This window comes from Pteropus medius, unplaced genomic scaffold, assembly GCF_902729225.1.
Source record: "Pteropus medius unplaced genomic scaffold, Ma_sr-lr_union100, whole genome shotgun sequence".
Classification (NCBI taxonomy): Eukaryota; Metazoa; Chordata; class Mammalia; order Chiroptera; family Pteropodidae; genus Pteropus; species Pteropus medius.
In genome coordinates, this window is record NW_024342471.1 from 120,158 (window position 1) to 143,487 (window position 23,330).

General features: G+C 39.2%; 1 protein-coding gene across 1 annotated transcript; it reads right to left on the reverse strand.

The window, feature by feature from the left end:
• Positions 1-619: 619 nt before the first annotated feature.
• Positions 620-19,851, reverse strand: LOC120603346 (translation initiation factor IF-2-like). The gene is made up of 3 exons (XM_039863699.1): positions 19,759-19,851; positions 17,385-18,144; positions 620-697 (listed from the first exon to the last, which is right to left on the reverse strand). The coding sequence occupies exons 1-2, from the start codon at positions 19,849-19,851 to the stop codon at positions 17,386-17,388; spliced, it is 852 nt and encodes a 283-aa protein (XP_039719633.1). The 3' UTR covers positions 620-697; position 17,385.
• Positions 19,852-23,330: the final 3,479 nt, after the last annotated feature.

Genomic DNA, 23,330 nt, shown 5'->3' on the forward strand with positions numbered 1-23,330 from the left:
TCTTATAATCTGCAGATATTCTACTTTTTAATAATTCAATATGTAATCATCTCAATTGGTTTCACAATAGATGAGATCTTAAATTCATAATATGGTAGACAGAGAACTAATGTGGGAAGAAATTCCTGAAAAACTGAAGGTATAGGCTAAAGGAATGTTATTCTTGATTTTCTAATGTGAACAAATGATCAAGTCCAAATTCCTGCTGAGGCTGGGAGAATTTTTAATAATAAATCCTTAGAACGTTTAATAAGGAAGAGAAAGAGAAAGCAAAAGTTACAGTCATTAGAGTTAAAAGTGTTTTCTCATCATTTTCTTCATTCTTTACAGGTAGAGTTGAGGGGAGTACTTAAATCAGTAATACTAGCTAATTTTCTTCTATAACAAATATAATTCACATTCTCATGTTCTTCTGAAAAAATACCAATGGTTCTGGGATTTAACACATCTAATATTTCAGACTAGCGTCTTTGGAAAAGCCTGACATTTAACCTTAGATACACTTTTCAAGTAGAATCTTTAAATAAGTTACAAATAAGTTACTTATGTAAATAAGATAAATACCTTGCAAATAAGCAACCAACTGGAAAATGTAAAAAAGACAAATATTGCTTCTTACCTTGTTTTGATCTGTCCAGTAAAAGAAAAATCCCTGAGGGTCAGACCTCAAAATAATTGGAGTAACAATAGCAGAGTCCTAGAAATGTAAGAAAAAAATATGTATATCAATATATATCACTGTAGAAAGTCCTACCCAGGAGTTACTTAACAAGTAATAATTAAGAGTTTCTCCAAGGTCATCAATTATTAATAAAAATATTTTTTAAAATTAGACATGGTATCTTTAATGTTATAGGATTATTAATTATATAACTGAAGTGTTTTACTCATAATTAGAATATCTGGACATTAAATGTAAAGGAAAAGTCCAGTGGTGTACATATTTATTAAGACATGTTTTTTGTTTGTGTTTTGTTTTTTACTTTTTTTTAACTTTTATTTATTTACTTATTTTGTGTGGTGATATTGGTTAATGAAATCCAATAAATTTCATCTGTACACTTTAACAGTAAGGCATTTATATATTTACATTGTGTGTTCACCTCACACAGTTAGATTTCTTTCTGTCACCACATATTTGACCCCCTTTACCTCGTCTACCTCCTCCCTGTCCCCTCCTCTGGTAACCACTAGTCGATTGTCCATGTCCGTGAATCTGTTTGTTTGTCCTGTCCATTTGTTGCTTTTAGGTTTATATCCCACATGTCTGGGTTATTTCGCTTAGCATGATTATCTTGAGGTCTAACCTGAAATGGCAGTATTTCGTCTCTTCTAATAGAACAAGTTTTTTAAAGTCATTGGCATGTTTTCTATTGCAAAGCTATATCTAGTTCTCCAAATAATTTTAACACCAAATATCATTACATATTTTATATGATTAAAATTCATTAAAATCCATGCTTGAGATAATTTTTTAAATTATAGTTGTTCTATAAAATTATTTTTAATTGTGCCAAAGAGAGTAAACATAAATTTGGGTATTGCTGTTTCCAAGGTAACAATAAGTAAGGTTATCTACATATTTGGAAGGATATACACAAAGTTGGTACAAATTTAAATTTCACACAATAAAATAAAACATCATAGACAAATAGTCTTCTAAGTTTAAAGCATGCATATTACAAAGGAAAACTGTATGCACTGTAATTATAATATTAAACATTTCTAAAATCTGTCTTCTTCCCTTTTGGCAATTTTTAGAAAGGCATACCATCTGCACAAGAAAACATCGGATGTGAATTTTTATACTGAAATACTTAAGCCTTTATAGGAATTGCATTTTTAAAAAAATACATAAATTACCAGTTTGTTTCAACTTTTGCAAACATGTAACTATGGTATCTACCTGATCAAAAGAACTTGCAATGAAAATAAGAACATGAAGAGATAATCTGGGAATTTAGGATTCTTTTCCTGGTGAGTAGAGCAGATTGATGATATTGGTCTACATCGTAAGTTTTATTGCAAGAGCCTGGTTATGGTGGCTGCCCCCTGGGGTTCAAATTCTAACCTGTCCCCTCCCGGTGCCTCATTTTACACAACCCCAACTAAAAAAAAATGAGATAATACCTGCTTCAGAGGGTTTTTTATGAGAGCTAAATAGGATAATTTGGGAAAAGCACATGGACCACATCTTGGCACATAAAAATATATATTATTATTATAGTGGATTATATTTAAAAATGAGTTTATTAAAATATTAAATGAAAGTTTATCATGGCATTCATTTTTTATTACAGTACATATGTGACATAAACTTTACCATTTTTAAGCATAAAGTTCAGTAGCATAAACTACATTCACTTTTTTGTGCAACCATCACTACCATCCATCTCCAGAATTTTTTTCATCTTCTCAAACTGAAACTCCACACTCATTAAACACTAATTCTCCTTTCCCTCCTCCCACATGTGCCTGGCAATCACCATTCTACTTTATGTCTCTTTAAATCTGACTACACTTGATACTTCATATAAGTAAAGTCATATGTTTGTCCTTTTGTGTCTTGCTTATTTACTTGGCATAATGTGCTCAAGATTCATCCACATTGCAGCATGTGTCAGAATTTACTTCCTTTTAAGAGTCGAATAATATTCTACTGTAGGTATATATCATATTTTATTCATCCATAGATCCTCAATTGATATTTGGGTTATTTCCACCTTTTGGCTGTTGTGAATAATGCTGATATGAACATGGGTCTATGAATATAAGTTGGAGTCCTTGCTTTTAATTCTTTTCAGTATATACCCAGAAGTGGAATAGTTGGACCAAATGATAGTTCTATATTTAATTTTTTGAGGAACCACCATTCTGTTTTATCCTGATGTTCTTAAGATTCATTCTTCACATGCAGTTTGAAAAATGTCTTTTACAGGGATTGTGCTGTTGCAAAGAACTTCGTCTGGAATTTTTAAATTTCAAAATTACTTTTAAATTTTAAAAAAGACATTTGGAAACAAATTTGATATTATAATAAAAGAAAAACTTTAAAATATTTTAAGCTTCTCCTATGAGATTACATGCAAGGAAGTTCAGAGCAATATTTCTAATAAATCATAGCAATATTTTCACTTCTGTCTCATCACCTACTCTTCTAGATTTGGCAAAATACCGGTTTCCAACAGGCTACGCACAGTACACATCCCCACTTCCAGGTGAATTTGGAATTAACCTGTAGATGTAACTTATTCTCAGGTCACTTTTCTTATCAGAGTGTCTGACAAGAGCATCTGACAAGATTCTTCTCAAAATCTTGGTGACTATTCACTGCAAGAATTCCAGACAATCAGACATTTCAAGTTAGCAAAATAAAACTGCTCAAATTTATATTTTGGAACACTGCGCTACCTCATTGTTTCGGCTATTGCTATTTCTAGGTTATTACCTCTCCTCCTTCTAAATTAAATCTCCTTTGTTCAATATTTTCTTGACCCCACTCTTCCGGCCACAGTTCCTCTGTTAAATGATCATTTATCTCGGCTCCCGGCCTGCTTCCTTCATAATCGCCTCTAACATTCCAAGATCAGCTGGAACTTGGCATGCTTGCCATACAAGGCAGGATTTGACCCAGAAATACACGAATATCCATTTTCAATTCCACCTGCTTTTTTCCCACCTCCCACATAGCTGCAAGTTTCTATATTCTCCCCATACAAAAGTAGCCACTCAACCCAAATCTCAAGTATTTTTAATTGTCAGAACATATGCTCTAATTCGAAGTTTGAAATACATGGTCATCCTTCATTTCCAAGGCAACTACAGATGGACTGTGACTCTTGCAGCATTTTACTGCGAAATAATGAAGATAACTTTTAGATGCTCATTTTTTATTCTTTATCTTTCCATCAATACCTATGTGTATTCCATAATATGGTGGTTTTAAAACTTTTGGGCCCATCAGATTTTACCAGGAGGGTTTCTTAAAACACAGATTGTTAGACCCCTTCCCTAGAGTTTCTCATTTAACAGGTCTGGGATGGAGCTTGAGAATCTGCATTATGAATAAGCACTCGGTGCTGCTGCTGCTGCTGCTGCTGCTGCTGCTGCTGCTGCTGCCACCACTGGTCCAAGAGACCACACTTTGAGATCCACTGGCATAGGCTTACAATGGATGAGGCTTGGATCAGTAATACAATGACGTACAGGCCTGAGGAGCACCAGTGAACTTAAAATGTAGGCAAGCCTGTGTCTTTTAAGTACATTTGACTTTAATTGGCTTATTGAAAGTTATAAGGTATCTTTTCCAATAAACGTCCACCTTGAAAAAGAGAACACTAATAAACATACCTGTCTTAGTAATAGTGGATGATATACAGTAAATTTCCATTTTACTCCTCTTTATTTGACAGAAACCACTTTACTCTCATCCTTTTCGCATCAATAGTGAAGACTAATGATATCAAAGGTTTTGTAATTTGATGTTTTGTAATTTATATGAATCCCCCCAAAAATCTTTAGGCCGAATAAAGGACAGACAAAGAACAAAGTAAAGGACCACCATGAAATCTCAACATCCAAAAGAATGCAAAACCTTTCAACAAGAAAAAGAGTCATTGGAATCAACATTAACATTCCAAAATCCTATAACTCTTTATTATGATGGTTTTCTCATTGATATGCCAACATAAATCAATCAGATGTCCTAATATAATGTTATATGACAATTGCATCTTGATAAAATAGATGAACTATGAAAATAAATAAAATCACTTAAGAAAAAGAAAAAATTACATATCCTCAAGAAATTGGAAGAAAACGACAAAGTCACTAGCAGCCTAAACTCCTTTCCAACACCAGAATATTCTTTACAAAAATCCTTGAGAGCATAATTATGGGTACACCTCGAACATTCGTTCTGAGCCAGTCATTGCAATGTGAACTTTAAATGGAGTTTTGCATTTAATACTTATAATAATTTAAGAGGTAGACACTATTATTATCCCCACTTTACAGATAAATAGACTAAGGCTTAAGCTAAATAACTTGCCCAAGGAAACACAGCTAAGCTGCTAAGGGAAGCATTGGAAATTAAACTTTCAAGTACATGATCTTTGTCAGTACTGCTCAACATTTTTTCATTATTGTCCTGCTAAAGAGCTTTTTTAAACATTTATTTTCCTAATCATCCTCCATGAAATTTAAATATCACAGATATTCTGAATATCTATTTATATGTTGTATGTATATCTATGCTTTATAGAAAATACAAGTAAAGAGTAAGAAGACTTTTTGTTCCTCAAGAACCACGTCCATTTCTTTGGAGGTCATCCGAGAACACATGCTCTGTACCTGCACTGTCCAAAAGAGCTCACTAGCCACAAGTAACTATGTGAGCACTGGAAACACAGCTAGTTTGTCAGATGTGCTATAAAATTTCAAGGAGAGAATAAAAACAAGAATGTAAAGAAGCTCGTTAATAATTTTTCTATTGATTATATTTTGAAATCAATGTATTAAACAAACTACATTGTTGTAATTAATTCCCCCTGTTTCTTTTTACTTATTTTAATGTCGCTACTAGAAAACTACATTTCTTTTGTGACTCACATTATATTTCTACTGGGCAGTGCAGCTCTAAACCTTTATATGGAGAAATAAGGTTTCTTGTTAATGGGGACATCTTTTTCACAAAGCAAACTTAGGTAATTCCAGTTAGCATATTTGCGGATTTCCATATAAGCAGCTACCATCTAGTTTTAACCTCTAAGTAGTGCAAAATAAACCTAATTGATTCTCTAACTAGTCAATTCTTCAACTATCTGAATAGAGCCATCATATTGCCACCCTCTAAGCTACACTTTACCAGGCCGAGGTAGGTTATGGGCTGAATTATGTCCACCCAACAACAACAAAAAAATTTATATGTTGAAGTCTAACCCCAGTACCTCAAATGTAAGCTTATTTGGAGACAGTCTTTACAGAAGTGATTAGCTTAAAAGGAAGTCATTAGGGTGGGCCCTAATCCAATATGACTGGTATCTTATAAAAAGTAGAAATTTAGACACAAATACACACAGAAGGAAGATGACGTGAGTGCACAAGTCGGCCACCTACAAGCCTAGGGCAGCAGCCTAGAACAGATTCTTCCTTCAGGGCCCTCAAAAGAACTAACTCTGTCAACACCTTGATCTCAGACTTCTAGCCTCCAAAACTGTGAAAAAATAAATTTCTGGTTTTTAAGATACTCAGGCTGTGGACTTTATTATGGCAACCCTAGTAAAGCTATAACCCTAAACTTAAAAGACTAATGTCCAGTACGAGTCCACAAACTGCACATTCCTTAGTACCACTGTCAGAAAGTCTATCGGCCACGGTTAACTGCAATCCTGATTCCACAGTGATTTATGTTCTTATGCTATTACAAGAGAGCACACAAGACGTATACTTTTAAACTAATATTACAGAGTAAACAAGGAAAAATAACAAGCGATGTTCCCTGGGATTTCCCAATACCTGCATCAGGAAGCAGTAAAGCCAAATATGGCAAAGATATAAATTGGGGGGAAAACAGCTATGTAAGGGAAAAAGAGTCTACGGGTCACAGAAAATCAGATGTGATGCCCAGCAAACATCAGCAATGCAGCCCTGACCATGAAAAACAAATAAAAGTAATCTTGGATACTAGCGTGTTAGATTAGGATCAGTAAAGCAAAACTTCTATGTGCATCATCAGCAATATGAGAATTTTCTTCCACAGGTGTGTCTAAGTCAGAAACCTTCACCAAAAAAAGAAAGCAGAGGAGCTAAGAAGGCGCAGAAGAGGGTGCCAAAATAGTAAAGAGAAGCCTCCTTTAAGATATTTGCCTTTTATGGACAAGTATAAAAGTTCCGTTAAGCACAATGTAAGGAAAGGTTGGAAGCTTGTTTCTTCAAATACCATGCAGGTTACTTCAGACACTGTAAAGAGATTCATGTACCTCTATTCAGATATGCACTAGGCTTTCAAACAAAAACCCAGATCCCCAACTATCCAAGGTGCTCACTGCTCATTGGAGACATCAGATGAGTAAACCAATCATTTCAGAAAGATATAGCTCTGGTGGGTGTAAAGTGGCATCTCATGTGGTTTTAATTTGCATTTCCCTGGTGACTAATGACTAATGATGCTGAACATCATCTTTTCACGTAAGTACTGGCCTTGGTGTGGGGTGGGGTGGGGTGGGGAGAGTGTGCATGCACACATGCAGTAACCCAATACCAGTGGTTTAAATTTTAACCAGTAGTTCTGGACCTGGGGCAATTTTTTACCTCCAGGGAAATTTTGGCAATGTCCAGAGACAGTTCTGTTATTCACACTGGGGGTGTTGCTACTGGCATCTAGTGGATAGAGACCAGGGATGCTGTTAAATTAAACATCCTACAATGTACAAGCCAGACCCCCGCAACAAAGAATTATCTGACTCCAAATGTCAATAGTGCCAAAACTGAGAAACAGAGCTTTACTGTCCTCCTATTGACTTTATGATAAGATTTTGCGGTGGCCTAAGCAGTATATACACAGGCCCTTGCCATCCTGCCAGCATTGTCTGAGCCACCAAGCTTTCCACTTGCTTATTCTGCTCTGTCCTTCAAAGTCCCAAATGCTCTTTCCCTCCCAGGATGCTGAATAGCTTTTCACGTACTTCCTGGCCATGTGTGGTGTGTGTGTGTGTGTGTGTGTGTGTGTGTGTGTGTGTGTGTGGTGGTGGGAAGTGCTACACAAGATGTGTGTGTGTGTGTGTGTGTGTCCAAGTACATTAAACTAGGAGTGGGGGAGAGAGGAAGTCAATAATTGTCCCAGTGACTCCCATTTCCTCTGTACAGAGAGAATAAAGTAAGTGGAAGTTTTCTTATAAATAATATTTTTATACTGTATGTCTTTTATTTGATATTTTTCTCATTTTGTCAATAAAGCTAATATATTAATTTTTCTCTTTGTGAATCATTACCATGATAAAGAGAATGTTTTCACAATGATTAGTTGTTTGTTCTGTCACTCCCAATACCTCCAAATTTCTTTAAAGGTAAGTTTCATTGCAATATCTGGGTACATGGGTGAGCATCTTTTTCAGAAAACAGAAGCCACTGGTAACATTCAGGTTATGAGATGCAAATACCTTAAGTGTCATAATTTTCAACCCATATTGAATAACAACTGAGTACACACTCTATCTCAAGCCATATTTTGACCTTATAGGAAATCAGGACTGAGACAGCAGTCAGCTTTGTATTGACAATAAATATTTTGCTTCTTGAACTCACATGGAGAAACCCTAGCTCAGAAGGCCACAGAGCCCCTTGGACTGCGGGAGATTTCAGATGGAATGAAAGGGTGTAGAGCAGGGTTTTCCAACCAAGACCACATGCAATGTGTTGTGAAGGGCTCTTGAAAGCATGAGTGCTCTCCAGGTCTGCCTTAAGACTGCACCCTCCCCTAAGTGAACCTGCTGTGAGCCAGACACACCCCAGATGTTTCTTTCATTCCACAAACATTCTCTGAGCACCTACTGAGTGTCAGGCCTATGTTTTGCCTTAGAGAAAGAAGATAAATAATATTAAAGCTATAGTCCTCCAGGAGCCCTGGTTCAGTTGTAATACAGACAAGGCATGTCCACCTCTCTGTATGCACCTTCCTGCACTGGATCTAGACCTGGATTCTCAATGGACACTATGTTGAATTTCAAGCCATTCCGGGTCTAGCTTGGGGACAGATGACATCTTCTACACTTTTTTCATGCTTACCATATCTTTAATCTTCCAAGATCAAAGATTTCTACAAGAAGCCGGTCTTAATGAGAATCCAATGAAAGACAGCATTTGCAAGTATGTAGGGAAGAGAAAAAGATGGAGAAACACATGTAATGAGTCTCTAGATACAAGTGTTACTTATTGGGCAATGAAAAAAAATGACCTTTGTTTTAACACCATTCCCGAATACCTTTCTATGCATATATTTGACACTAACTGACATGGAACGTTTGTGGACTGCAGTGTAGACTGGCCTCTGTGCCTCAAAGTATCATGAAGTTTCCTATGTTCTCACATCCTGCACAGTGTAGACAAAAATGGACTTCATAAAAATAGCTGTTTTTGAAGACACTAGCCAAAAGAGATGAATTTTTAGGGATCTAAGGTTCATTTGTATGAATCTTAAAATTAGGGATATGCTTTGGAAGTGTCGATGAATTTCTTTCAACTTGTAATCATTTAGATTCTATGAAAAGTCTTTTGTTATCAAAAGGATTCTGTTTGGGGATGCCATGGTAGACTGGAAAGGGCTCTGAATTTAAACAGAAGATCTAGTTTTAAGTTGACTCAGGCTCTAGCCAGTTGTGTATCCTTGGGCAAGTCATGACTTACTAGACTCTGTTTGTTCCTACATAAAATGTGAATAACAACACTTGCTCTTTTTCTACCACTCAGGTGGTCTTGATGACCATATGGGGGTAAATGTAAATAAATAATAGTGCTTTACAAGTATAAGTGTCCATTATGCTTAAAAATATCACTCTCATTTTTGAAGTCCAGAGATAGCATTATAGCAAAACTCTATTTTACTCAAAAGTAAAATTGAAGGAGAAAATTACATAGGATGTCCAGATGGTTATTGCACATTAAGGCTTAAAGTCATAAAATCCTAGAACTGTAAAAGGCCATATCAAGTAGGGGTTACTGAAGGAAACCAAAACCTCTCTGGAAATTGCGAACATAAATTTAATTACAGGTAATAAAGCACTTGACAGAATCTCTAGAAAGACTGAAGAAGTGGTCTTCAGGTTGAGCTTCAATAAATGAGCCCAGAACACCACAGCATTGACCGTTGAGAAGAGTTATTGCCTCCACCACACTCAGAAAGGTGAGGAATCAAGAAGAAACCCCTGGAATTGAAAACATGCCAGCTTAATTGAAGACAAACAGTAATCTGAGAACAAGGAGCGGCCACTATTGCCATTGTCTCTTTATATCCATGGACGATTACAGAAGACAACATTCCTTTCTTCAATATCTCGCATATCTGTCGAAACAACCCAAAGAATGCAGAAAAGTGACCTCTTTCACATTCTGCCCTCCAAATGTCATAAAAGTACATCTTATACTGTTAAAACTTAATTTGCAGCCAATATTACATGCCTGAAAGGAGTCTCGTAAATGTAGCTTTAGATTTCCAGACTCTGTGTTATAAAAAGTCCTACTAAGAGATGTGGAAATGGACGCTAAGTGAGACTTAACCATATCTAAGGCAGCATACCTGAGAAAGCATCATAGTTAGTCCTTCGGTTTCTTTAAACCTACGAGACCACTGGCTGACTTGCTCTGTGGTCTTCCATCTCCTTTTTGAGCTCATGTGGCCTCTTCTATAAAATGAATCAAATTAATGTTCCCTTACCTAATTCATAAACAAATTCCTGAGAAAATTTTATTTTTAACAGAAAAATAATCTCTCAATTTCCTAGGTATCAATGTTATATGTTGACATCCACCATGGCTAGTTCAGGTAAAGAGTGTTTCTTTGCTAAGTAATCCATTTTCACTGAACATCTTCATAAAAATTCAATGCAATAAAAAGAAACTAAACATTAAGCAAATATTGGTAGCTAAAAGAGCCCTCGAAATGAGAAACAGATGTAGGATGCTTTTAATTCTGTTTTAATACTAAATATTTTTTTCTCATTTTATGCTTCCCCATTTACAATAGTTTAGTTTCTTGATAAATGCATAGATTTAGTGGACATCAATTAATACATATACTTAAGCCTATTTCCAGAATACTAATTTTTAATTCCAAAAATTGAAATCAATATGAAGAAAATAATAAAATCAAATATCAAACCTTAAAGAGATTAGAGAGGAGTCAAAGAGACAATTAAATACTTTTACAGAAATTGATGGCATCCTAAGGATCTCATGTGTAACTAATCTCACATGTATGTACGTCTCCTCTGTGTTCTTTTCCTTACTGATATATAGGGACATGTGGCTCTGATTGGGGGATCAGAAATGGCATAGATGGGGAAAGGGAGCATTATGAAATCTGTCTGAGCAGATGGAATTTATGACATGATTTGAAAAGGCTGCATGAACTTAGTATTAGCTCAGACAACAGGAAAACTAATGTCTTCAGTTATCAAGGATTTGTTATTTAGGAGAGACCCATAGCATTAGTTGACAAGCCACAATCAAGGAGTCTGCTGGACTCCTTGTTCATGATAACATGAAACAATCTTGATAAACAAACATTTAACTACAGGTTACCAAGTTCAACATAAAAAAGCAAAATATTCCTGTCCCATTTAAATGTCATTGGAGGTAAACATAATTTAAAGCTCTTTATTGATAGAGTAAACTTTCAAGGGAAGTATTAGAGATGTGCTAAGAGCCAGAGCAAATTATCCTAATGTACCATAGGTGGGAACATCAAAGTTAAGCAAGCTAAGAGAAAATCTGTGAGAGAAAAATATATTCCAGAAACAGCATTCTACTAGTTTGCTTTGCTATACCAAAAACAGCCTATAGCCATTACATTTTCTTGCTAAATTACTAGAGTCTTGTTTTAACTCTTTCTTCCTCTAGGGCATTCATTATACTGGCTTCACTTCCCAGACTTCACCTTAAGAGAGATAAGGACCAAATCAAGTATCATCTAAATAGAAGATAAGTCACTTTTGTTGTTATTGTTTAAGAGGGTAAGTTCAGCAATAATAAAATTGCTTTAGGCAAAATAAGGTTTGTTTTGTTTTGCTTTCATTGACAATTTTTTAAAATAGCTTTACTAGATCAAAAACAGGAAACTAACCTACGGAGTTATAAATTAGGATAACCATTACCTTTGGAGGGTGAGTGTAGGGACTGGAAGGGAGCAGTCAGGGACTTGAGAGGCTGGCAATGCCATTTCTTGATCTGGTGCTGCTTCCCTGGGAGGGTTCATTTTGTGAAAACTGACTCAGCTGGACACGAGATTTGTGTGTTTAACTGTACGCATGTTACACTCTGATAAAAAAGCTTAAAAGGCTTTTATTGACTCACTTTGGAAAAGTAATATCCTCACATTTAGGTTACAGTAATTACTGTCAACAAGAAATTCACAAAAGTGCTTTAGAAATGAAAAATGGACAAATTTGGGTGGAATTTTAGAGGGCACCTGCCAGCCTTCCAGTCTGAAATCCACCTCTCACTCTGTAGAGGCCCCATCTGGAACCATCTACCAACCAGAGCTGTTTCTTCTTTATTTCCAGTAACCTTTCCAAAATGAATGCTGCTGAATGCCCACCTCATAAACCCTTCCCCTCTTCTCCCTCAATAATTTTATCATCATTCTCTTGTCATCATTTTGGAAAATATAACTGCAGCTTCTATACAATGCAAAAGTTCTAACTAAGCTTTAATGTAGGATGTTGGAAAATTTCCAATATACTAGCATGTTTTTATTATTATTACCTATTTTAGATGTGGGGCTTTTGGGTCGGGGGAGTGGTGGAGAGAGGGAGGAGGGAGTTACTTATTTTAAATCCACAGAACATTAATGCAAATCTAAACCTCTGAGCTTCCTTAGCCTTCTTCTCAAGCAACCAAGCCAGCCTAGCAATTATGAATTTTGAATGTTAGATTATATTTGCAAGACAGGATGTATGATATAAGATTTTTTATAAATATATACGCATATATTCTTGCTAAATTACAAGAGTTTTGTTTAACTGTTTCCTCCTTCCATGAGTCATACCAGTGATCCTACTGCAGATTATATATATGTATATGTATACACATACACATATATATTTATATGTAAATATATATTTTTTAAGGAATTTAAATAGAAGCAAATTTTTGGATATTTTACAAACTGACCTGCTTTTATGTTAGATTCATTTTCTCTGAATCACCTAAACTTTTTAAAAAAGAATAAAAAAATTGAATTGTTTTCTTTTCCAATTATAAAATATGAAAATCAAAGCACTTAAAGGGAATGGAAGGAAGGTATGGATCTTCCCACTCATCGAATAAAAGAGTTATCTAACACATACTGACCACTTTGATGAAATTCATGGCCCTCTAACTACTGGGGAGACAATAACTTTTAAAAGCATGTTTTATTGAGGGTTTCCTGTGTGTCAGGCATTACACAAAGCAATGTCTATGCCTTCACTCACTTAACATTAACAGCTGTTCCATGCAGCAGGAAATATTACAATCCTCACATTACAGATGAAGAAACTGAGGTTCAAATGCATTAAGTAACTTACTCACAGTTGAGATCTGAATTTGGAAAATGAGAGTGGAGAAAAAGAAGGAACAAACAGATGAGAAGACTTCCATGCCCCAGAGGTGGTGGAAAAAAGATACAGGGTCCCCAGATGTTAAACAGAGCAAATCAGGTTGGGAGGCCTCCTGCATGGTTTTTGTACTTCCTCTTTCCCTCCATGTCCTGTCCAATACAAAGCAAGGCCAAACACCAAAAACAAGAGGGGCCAGACTCACAGTCTCCCAAGCTCCCTAACTGAGATAAAGTAACCCCTTCTACTACTGTCCATCTTACCAGAAATCTCCCATAATGGCCACAGTCCTTTACAACCCCCTCCCACCAGCACAGCCTGATAATAAACAAATGCAAAATAAAAGCAAGGATAAAGTGGCATCCTTTGGTATTACTGGTGAAACAGGTAGCCACAGCAGGTAAGTCTAGCTGGCCAAGTTCTGGAGGACAAGGTTTGGCCTTGGTGTTCAGAATGTATACACCATTACTAATTGTTCAAACATATGCCTCCACAGATCCTGGGGACTCCCAGACCTCTCCATGATCAGGCAAAAGAAAAGCTGATGCCTGGCCCCCTGGTGCAACAGGGTATCTCCAGGACCCCACTCCTGCTCCGTGATCCACCAGCTGTCTGTCGTGATAGGTAGTATCTATGTCAAAGATTGTGACTACCACCCTTAGAGCATCCACAGCGTCACCATGACATCGCTACGATAGGTAGCCAACAGATTATGCAGGGCAACTCCCGGGTGACATCTTCAATTCCATATGGTGTTCAGGACAATTACAGTGCCTTAACCACTCAAGGAATAAGAGAGAGTCTTTTCACAATTCTAACAGCCCCAAACTCATTTTCAAATGTACCCTTATGCTTTTTAATGGGCTACTGAGAATATTTTATGAGTTTTCCAAGCCTTCCTCTTATAGACCAGAGAGCAGGGTTCTATAATTTTTAAATGAGATCGGATATTTAAGAAAATTTTAAGTTATTTCCAGCATTTACTTTTCCTCTAGACAAGCAGATGCCAATGCACCCCTGGGGCAGATAGCAGCAGGTATTTTCCAAAGTCAGGGTCAAAAGGCCTCCCCTGCTCAAAGGCAGGAAATCAGACTAGACAGCCTCTTAAGAGTCTTCTCTTTCCTATCCCTTTCTTACAATCACACTGGAAGCAGGTGAAATGCTGAAAATTTTTCAATGCATATAAGAAATTCAAAATGAATAAATAAATGTGAGTTAAGCCATCCTGGGCATCAGAGACAGGACTGTCCGGGATTATGTCATGAAGGTCTTTCTACCTCTTAGGTAACAACTGAATGAATTTCTCAAAATGCAAACAGAGATCAAATTAAATCCCAAACCAGTGAAAATTTATACAAGCCAACCAGATTATGCTATCTTTCAATCACACTTGACAAGTTCTTTCACAAACCTTATCTCAGTGGTTTCAAACTATGGTTCCCCAAACCAGCAGCATCAGACTCACTCAAGACCTTGTGAAAAAATCAGATTCTCAGGGCTCACCTATGACCTCAGGAAATGAGGGTGAGCCCCAATGATCTCTTAGCAAGCCCTCCAGTTGTTCTGATGCTCACTCAAGTGTGAGAAGTGCTGCTTTATCCTGTTGGCTACTCTGGACTACTAGATGAAATAGGTAGGAAATGTAGCTTTCTCAGTCTTGCACAAGAGGCAGCAAAGATTCAGAAAGGTTAACTGATTAACATAAAGTCACACAGCTGACCAGAAAAAGAACCAGCAGGTAAACCCAGGCCTTTGGATTCAAGATCTAGTTCTCTTTTGTCTTCCACATACTGTCTCACTAAGATGCAATATAATTAGCCATATCACCTAAACTGGCTGGATTCTATAAGGAAGAGTAGAGAGATGACACCTGGGGAGGATACAGGCAGCCTAAGAAAGTTTAGATCCCTCTTAGTCCACAGATGACCATGGAAAGCCAAGAGAGTCAAGAAACTTGTAGGATGGTTCATTTTATTCCAGATAATGTGACACCTGGGTGAAGTTTAAGATCTCCCTTATAAAAGATCAGAGATTCTACTGCTCAGAAGAAGTGCTTCTCACTTCCTTCAGGTGGTGTTTCACTAGTGGTCTATTACTCTCATTGCACCACTTATCATCTCTGTAATCAGTGGTGTTCTTGATAATCCTCTGCCTCCTCCACCTAGCATGTAAATTCTGTACCAGCAGGGATTCTGTCTATTTTCCTCACCACCCCAGGATTTAGTCAGGCCTGGCACTGGCAGGTATGGAAGAAATATATGTGACAAATGCAAATAATAAAAATCATCTACTTGGATGTGTTAAAATGTGTTCCCACAGAAGACTTTCATTTTCAAAGTGACACTGGATATTTTCCTCCAAACAAGACATTCTGGAGAATTATTTAAAATACAGTTAAAAATTGTCACCGTGAATAAATCCCGAGCTTATGCTGGAATATCCATTTTTTATTCTTCAAAGTCTCTTTCTCTCTTCCTTATACCCTTTCATTCTCTTTCTCAGTAAATCCATCATCACATTAGCTCTCTATTTGAGGATCTCAAGATGGGCTGGACTGCTTTACTTGTTGAATTGAATTGCATTTTATATTTTTGTTTTCCCTTGACACAAACAAAGCATTTAATCTGTGTCTGAACTTATTGTTTAGATTCTATTCCATTTACAAAAACATCCAGTCATTAGACTGAAACAGAAGGAGAAAACTGTGAAGCCCACAGTAAAAGGATGCATGTTTACGTACTAGCATACAGCATTTAATAATTGGCATGAGCTTTCAAGGAAGCTATGGCTCATACTCTAAGTTTCATTTGCACTTCCAAGTGTACAAAATATACACACAGACCCACTCAGCTAAGTAATTGGATTCACTACCTGGAATATTTAAATTGTTTTCAGACATTGGAAAATGGCTTAAGAAGATTAAAGAAAAATACCCTGGAGGATAATGGGCTATAATTTACTAGGTGGAAAATCTTTTCAGCAAGAAGTATGCCCCATTCTCCAATAATTCCCCCTGTTCAAGATGTCTTAGTCATTTGGACATAAATTTCCTTAGATTCTGGCAGCTCAGGTTTATTCCAGTGGGTTGTTCTTGTCAAACTTTTTGAATGATTCTCAGAGTCATTGATACAGTAATATCCTACATCAGAAGATTCCCGTGTTTTCAGCAAGATTAATTTAAATGTTTGAAGGCATTGCGGGGTGGGGGTTAGGGGGAATCACCTGAAGTCCTAGGGTCCAGGGCTCATGTGAAACACTGGAAATCGGTGGCTGGGCTAAGCTCTGCCCCACCAGGCAAGAAAAGATGTGATAAATTGTGGGAGAATGTCTTAACAAATGTATTTCAAGCTGAAGACTCCAGGCAGTTCACTTCTCAAAAACTAGCTCTCCCCACTTTGCCTGCAAGTCCACTGAGTCCTCCTCGACCCCTCACAGCCCCTCCTTCGGCTCTCTAGCCCTCCTCAGGTGTGTCCTCCGCACCCCTTCTCAGGGCCCCTCACTCCAGAGCCAGGCGCTGAAGTTTAGCATCGACGACCACCTGTCGGCTGGACAGTGGTGTCCTCTGCCGCGTTGGCTCCTATGAAAGCGCCAAGAGGGACAGCAGTCACAACAGTTTCGGACCTCGCAGCTATTCCTTATGGAACGAGGACAAGGAGGTAATACGGGTGAGTCCGCTGGCGGAGAGGGGCGGGCTTGTTCACACCCCAGCGCTTTCCAGCTGCTTTCCAACTTCACACACCCCACTTTCCAAACTCTCCGGACCCGCCATAAGGAAAAGCCTGCCCTACTGCTCTATCGGCTCAAAAGATTGAAGACCCTCAGGGGGGCGCTTGCCAGATCCAGCAAGGATACCAACTCCTAAGCCCCGAGAACACAGGAGCGCTCAAAGCCCCTGTTCTTTGCCGCCAGGCGACCCCGCCTTGGCAGCCGCCAACCTGTGCCCCTGGGGCCGCCCCTGCCGGGTCGCCGTGCGCCCATTGCATAACGCGCCCCTCGCCCCACCCCCACGCCCCCGCCCAACTGGCGTGTTCAGCGCCCCCGCCAGCGCCCCTAGCCCGGCCCCCCAATACTTACATCATCCCACTTGACGAATTTCGTGCCCTTCTTTAGGCTGTCGGACACACACACGGGCTTGAGTTGCAAAGCGTGCACTCCGGGCTGAGCCCCGGCCATCTGGGCTCATCGGGGCTCCAGGCGGCCCGGGCGAGCGCGGCAGGGACGGGGCGCGGGGCACGGCTCCTTTCTCTGCTCCGGAGACGCTGGACTCTGCTCCGGAGACGCTGGACTCTGCTCCTCCGCCGGCCTCCCCTGGACTCCTGGCCTCCACACCTCCTCTGGCGCTTCTCAGCAAGCGGGGCACGCGGGGGCCAGGCGCCCGGCCATGCCCGGGGCGGGACGCGGGGTCGGGTGCCGGCGGTGGCTGCGGAGCCTCAGAGGGCGAGGAGAAGCCGAGGGCAGGCAAGCCTGCCAGCCGCGGCTGGATACTGTTCCTCAGCCGCCGCCGCCTCCAAGCGCACCATTCAGCACATCCTCTATACACAGAGGGAGAGAGCGAGTGACACACGCTCGGCAGCCCCCCTCCCCGCCCTGCTCCTTCCCCTCCTCCCTCCTTCTTCCGCCCCCCCGCTTCCTCGCCACCCGCTCGCGCTCGGTCCCTCCTTCCCCCGGCGGCTTCCAGCCCAACTTTGCGCGCTGGGTCAGGCGCGGGGAAGCGGGGCCGCAGCGGCACCTCCCGGCTCCTGGGCCCCACTGCAGCCAATGCCTGCGCCTCCCTCACGCCCTCTGAGCATGCCCCGTGCCCGGGTTGCGGGGGTGCCGGGGGTGTCCGGGAGCTCTACATTCCCTGAGGTTTTCTGGGGAACTTGAGGGGAGCCAGGGAGTGTCTTTGGATCCAAATTGGGTAGGGAAGGGAGCCTTTGGGAGGAATCAGAGAGGCAACCCATAGCTTTCCCCTCTAGCTGGAGCTCTCCAGCGCAGGCCACAAACCAGCTTTTTGAAAAGACAATTATTATTTATTAGTAGAGAAGAGAGCATTTGAGAGGCTTGGAGTGAGAGCTCTTTGAGGAAACCTCGCCGCGCCTGAGAGTTTGCAAGTGCACTGGTCTTGATGCCCAGGCATGCGGTTAAGTTGTGCTTCTGAGATAGAAAGCCTGTCCTCAGAGAAGCAACGGTTTTATTTCCCAGGGAAACAGAAGGCCCCATCTGGGTGAGTGGGTGTGTGCATGTGCGTGTGCGTGTGCGTGTGCGTGTGCGTGTGTGTGTGTGTGTGTGTGAGAGAGAGAGAGAGAGAGAGAAAGAGAAACTTGCTCATTTAGAAGCATAGGTCTAAGAATGTTCCTTTGAACTCATTCAACAAACACTACTTGTTTCCTTTTTAAAAAGAAAAGGACATCACAATCAGAATAGATAAAATTTAAAAGACTAATAACACCAGTGTTTGAGAGGATTTGGAGTAACTGGAACACTCATCTGTTGCTAAAGAGAGTATAAAATGGTAAAGTCACTTTGGAGAACATTTTCTCATAAAATTAAACATTTACTTATCATAAAACCCAGAACTTCCACTCCTAGGTATTTGCCCAAGAGAAATGGAAACATATGTCTATACAGACTTGTGCAGCAATGTTCATAGCTTTCTTCATAATAGTCAAAACTGGAAAACACAAATATCTATCAACAGGTGAATGAATTAATTGTGGTATGCCCAAACAAGGGAATAATATTCAGCAATAAAAAAGAACGACAGTGACGAATCATACAGGCTTTCAGCCTAGAGAAAGAAACTGGACACAATAGACTATGTACTGCATGATTCCATTAGAGGAATTCTAGAATAAGCAAATTAATTTATGTTGACAGAAAGCAGGTCAGTGGTTGTCTGTGGCCAGGAGTGGGCAGGAATTGACAGGGAAGGGGCACTAGGGAATTATTTGGGGTGATGTAAATATTTTATATTATGTGTGTACACATTTGTCAAAACTCATAGAACTGTACACCTAAATGAGGGAATTTTATTGGAAGTAAATTATATCTCAATATAGTCAATATTAAAAAGAAGAAACATAATATGAGCAAAGAAAGGATGAGAAAAACATTCCTTTCTTTTAAGTATTTGTTCTCCCTGTCTTCCAAAGCCTAATATTTATAAACTCGGTCAAAATATTAGCAAAAATCCAATGAGGAAATTGGCTACTTAATATTTTGACACATAAAAATATGTATTGATCACCAGCTATATGCTAGGCACTGTGATGATCACCATAGATAACTTAGTGAACACAACCCCTGAGTTCAGCTCTCTTTTCGGGGCCTTGCTTTGTTCTTGGAAGCCACTTGCTACAAAAAATTTCTTAAAGACTGATTTGTTCCATTCTGATCACATGTCCCTAAATTAAAACCTGAGTATACTGTCCATAGACCTAACCAGCAGCCTCGGCTTGCTAGTTACCTCGCAGAAGGCACTAGTCACGTTCTCACATAGCTTTTCTTTAGAGCACTGCAACAAAACTCTACTTCCAGGGTCCCCCGCCTTCTCAATCATCATTACAACTGATCCTACCAGAGGTGTTCTTTTCTCTTTTCTTTTCTGTCTTTTCTTTTCCTCACCATCTCTCAGTAATCTACTGAAAGATTATTGGTCAAATAGGTTTTACTCACCAGAGTGGCTTAGGAAAGCAAAAGAAAAGAGATGTGCTGTCTAGAAGAGGAATTTGATTAGAAATAGGCTCTAGCTAAGTGAGAAAGAAGATTGAGCCTCTTTGTGGGGGATTTTTGCATCATTGTTCTCTGTTCCTTGCCCTCCTCTGTATCCACACATTTTTCCACATGGCCTTGTAGTTTTCAACTAGACACTCCGTATATTTATCCACCTCACTGATGTTGAACAATGTGACTTACTCTGGCCAATGGGATGTTAGAATATGTGACTTGAGCAAAGGCTTGAAATATGTTTGCAGGGTTAGGCTTGTCTTCTTGGGTGTCTCGTCATTGCCATGAGATAAACATATCTCAGGGAGCTATACGGGGCAGATCTAGGCCGTCTTGCAGGCAAGTCCAGCAGAACCCATTCTAGATCTACCAGAACCTGTCCTAAATCTGCCAGAACCCAGCCATCCCACAGAGTTATGGGCATGAAAATAAATGCTCGTTGAATGACACTGAGCTGGCGGGGGGTGGACGGGGGGGGCATTTCTTACGTACCATTACTGTGGCAATAGCTGGTTGAGTCATACATTTAGTATTCTTGATCTTTCCCAGCTATTCCTGTGAATGTGAATGTAAGAAGGAGACTAAAGCTGAGGAATTCTGCACTTTGTTTGTTTTTAACACAAACATGGGCTACAGAACTTTTTTTTTTTTTTTTTTTTTGCCAGCGGAAGGATGCAGTTTGATCCAGGAGGGCTGTGGGATAAACCCCTTCAATATGAAGGATGAGGCTTGCAGCAGCTTGGTTCAACTCCCTTGTTTTACATCACTTGTGGATAAGGATACACAATAAGCAATTTTAAAGTGTGGGAATTTTTACCATGCAAAGGACCTGTAAGAACATCCAAAATTGTGTGAGCCAGGCCTGTGATCCGTCAAGTTCAGTGCTCTGTTCTGTTTTTAAAACAATAGAAACGTCTGTTTTTTTGTGTGCGTGAGAGCACAGAATTGCCCTCCTGAATGTCAGCCTCAGGGAGTTGGCAAAGCTAACCTTTAATGAGTACTCACTAAGCCAGAGCACTAAGCTAAGCACTTCCTAGACATTCAGTAGCATAACCTATACTATTCAACATCACCCTCCCACCCTCTTTTTCTTCTAAGCAAACCCCAATTTGGTTCAGGTGGCAATATGCACAGTTCAGGGAATGAACTATGATTGGTCTATTGGTCTAAACCAGTTATAAAATCTCATTCTCTTTTGCCTATGATTGTTTTAGGAGGTGGTTAAGGGACCCACATCTGGCCAATAAATTGAGGGAGATAGTTCTTCAGGGAAGCATCTCTCCCTCTCTTCTCTTTCTCTCCTCTCTCTCCTCTCTCTCTCACTCTCTGTATATTGCTGTGTAAAAAGGGTAGCCAAGTAGAAACATGCAAGGGCCTTGGTCCTTCATGAGATGGTTATCCTTCTGAACTATCTCTAGACTTCCTGATAAATGAAGTAATAAATGACTTTATTGCTTAAACTTTATTTTACTCTCCACTGACTAGTGAACAATATTATTATCCCCCATTTTACTAAATATAAAACTGACATGGAAAGACGAATTAACCTGCTCAAGGTCACGCCACTTGAAACTGGTATTGAGATCTAGGAACTCTGACTTTAAAACTTGTCTCCTATCCACAAGGCTAGGCACTTAGACAACTCGCAACTCAGATCTGAATCGTTTCTCCCAACTTTTAACCATGATATAATATAAATATTCCCAATTCCCCTAGAATACTGAATGTGGTATGGGATCTAGTCTCTTATCAGTTCATAACCCACAGTGGGAAGGACAGGTGTTTTGATTTGAACAGACATACTTTCTAACAGCCAGTTCTACCAATTACTGGCTATGTGACATTGGGAAAGTCTCTTATCCATTGTGAATACAATAACCTATGTGTCAATACATAAATAATAATACTGATGAAAGCTTATTATGTGACAGGCACTGTTCTAAGGGTTTAATACTTTTAATGCATTAATCTTCACATTAACCTCATGAACTGGGTTACTATAATTATCTCCATTTTACTGTGGAGGAAATTGAGTCAGGGAAGTGTTAAATGCTTGTCCAAGATTTTCCAGCTGGTAAGTAGAAGACCCAGAATTTAAACCCAGGCAGTTTCATCACCACACTAGACTATTTTGAAGAATTTATTGTAAAAATCAAATGAAATCATGTATGTAAGTCTCTGTCATATAGTTCTAATCAGTAGTAGTTAATCCATATAATTATTCTAAAATTGTACTATATTGCCTTTATATGCCCCTAGGATAACTTTTTAAAATATTTTTTAGTTACAATTGGCATACAATGTTGTATTATTTTCAGGTGTACAACATAGTGATTAGACATTTATATAACTTACGAAGTGATCATCCTGATAAATCTAGAACCTACCTGACATCATACATAGTTATTACAATACTATTGACTATATTCCCTATGCTATATTTTACATCCCTGTGACTATTTTATAACTACCAATTTGTACTTCTTAATCTCTTCCCAGCCACCTCCCATCTGGCTACCATCAAATTGTTCTTTTTATCTATGAGTTTGGTTCTGTTTTGTTTGTTCGTTTATTTTGTTCTTTATAGTCCACATGTAAGTGAAATCATATGGCATTTGTCTTTCTGTCTGATTTACTCTACTCAGCTTAGTATCCTCTAAGTCCATCCATGTTGTTATAGATGGCAAGATTTCATTCTTTTTTATGGCTGAATAATATTCCATTGAATATAGTACAACCTCTTCTTTATCCATTTGTTCATTAATGGACATCCAGGTTGCCCTCCATATCTGGGAGAAAGCTGCCCTTCCAGCTCTTGCTCTGAAACTAGACTACTCGATTCCTCCCCATATGTCCTGGTGCCTTTCGAGCTGCTTCTCCAGCACTGGAGCTCAGAGTAAATGAGTCCACAAGTAAGTCTGTGTGCAAGTCCTTTAAAAGAAATGCTGTGGATTCCTACAGACCTTTGTCTCTCTCAGCCACAATCTCCACTGGTTTTCACAGCCAGAAGTTGTGGGACTTCTCTTCCTGGCACTGAAACCCTGGGCTGTGGAGCCTGGTGTGGGACTGGGACCCCTCTATTCTCCAGGGAACTTCCACAATTGAGATAGCCCTCCTAATTTTTAACTGCCACGCATGGTGTGGGACCAGCTCAATTAGTGTCTTTGTCTCTCCTACCAGTCTCGATTTGGGTTCTTCTGTATGTCCTTAATTGAAGGACTTATGTTCAGTTAGACTTCAGGTAATTCTCAATGATAGTTGTTCGGTAATTTAGTTGTAGTTTTGACATGGTGGTGAGAAGCAAGCACGGTG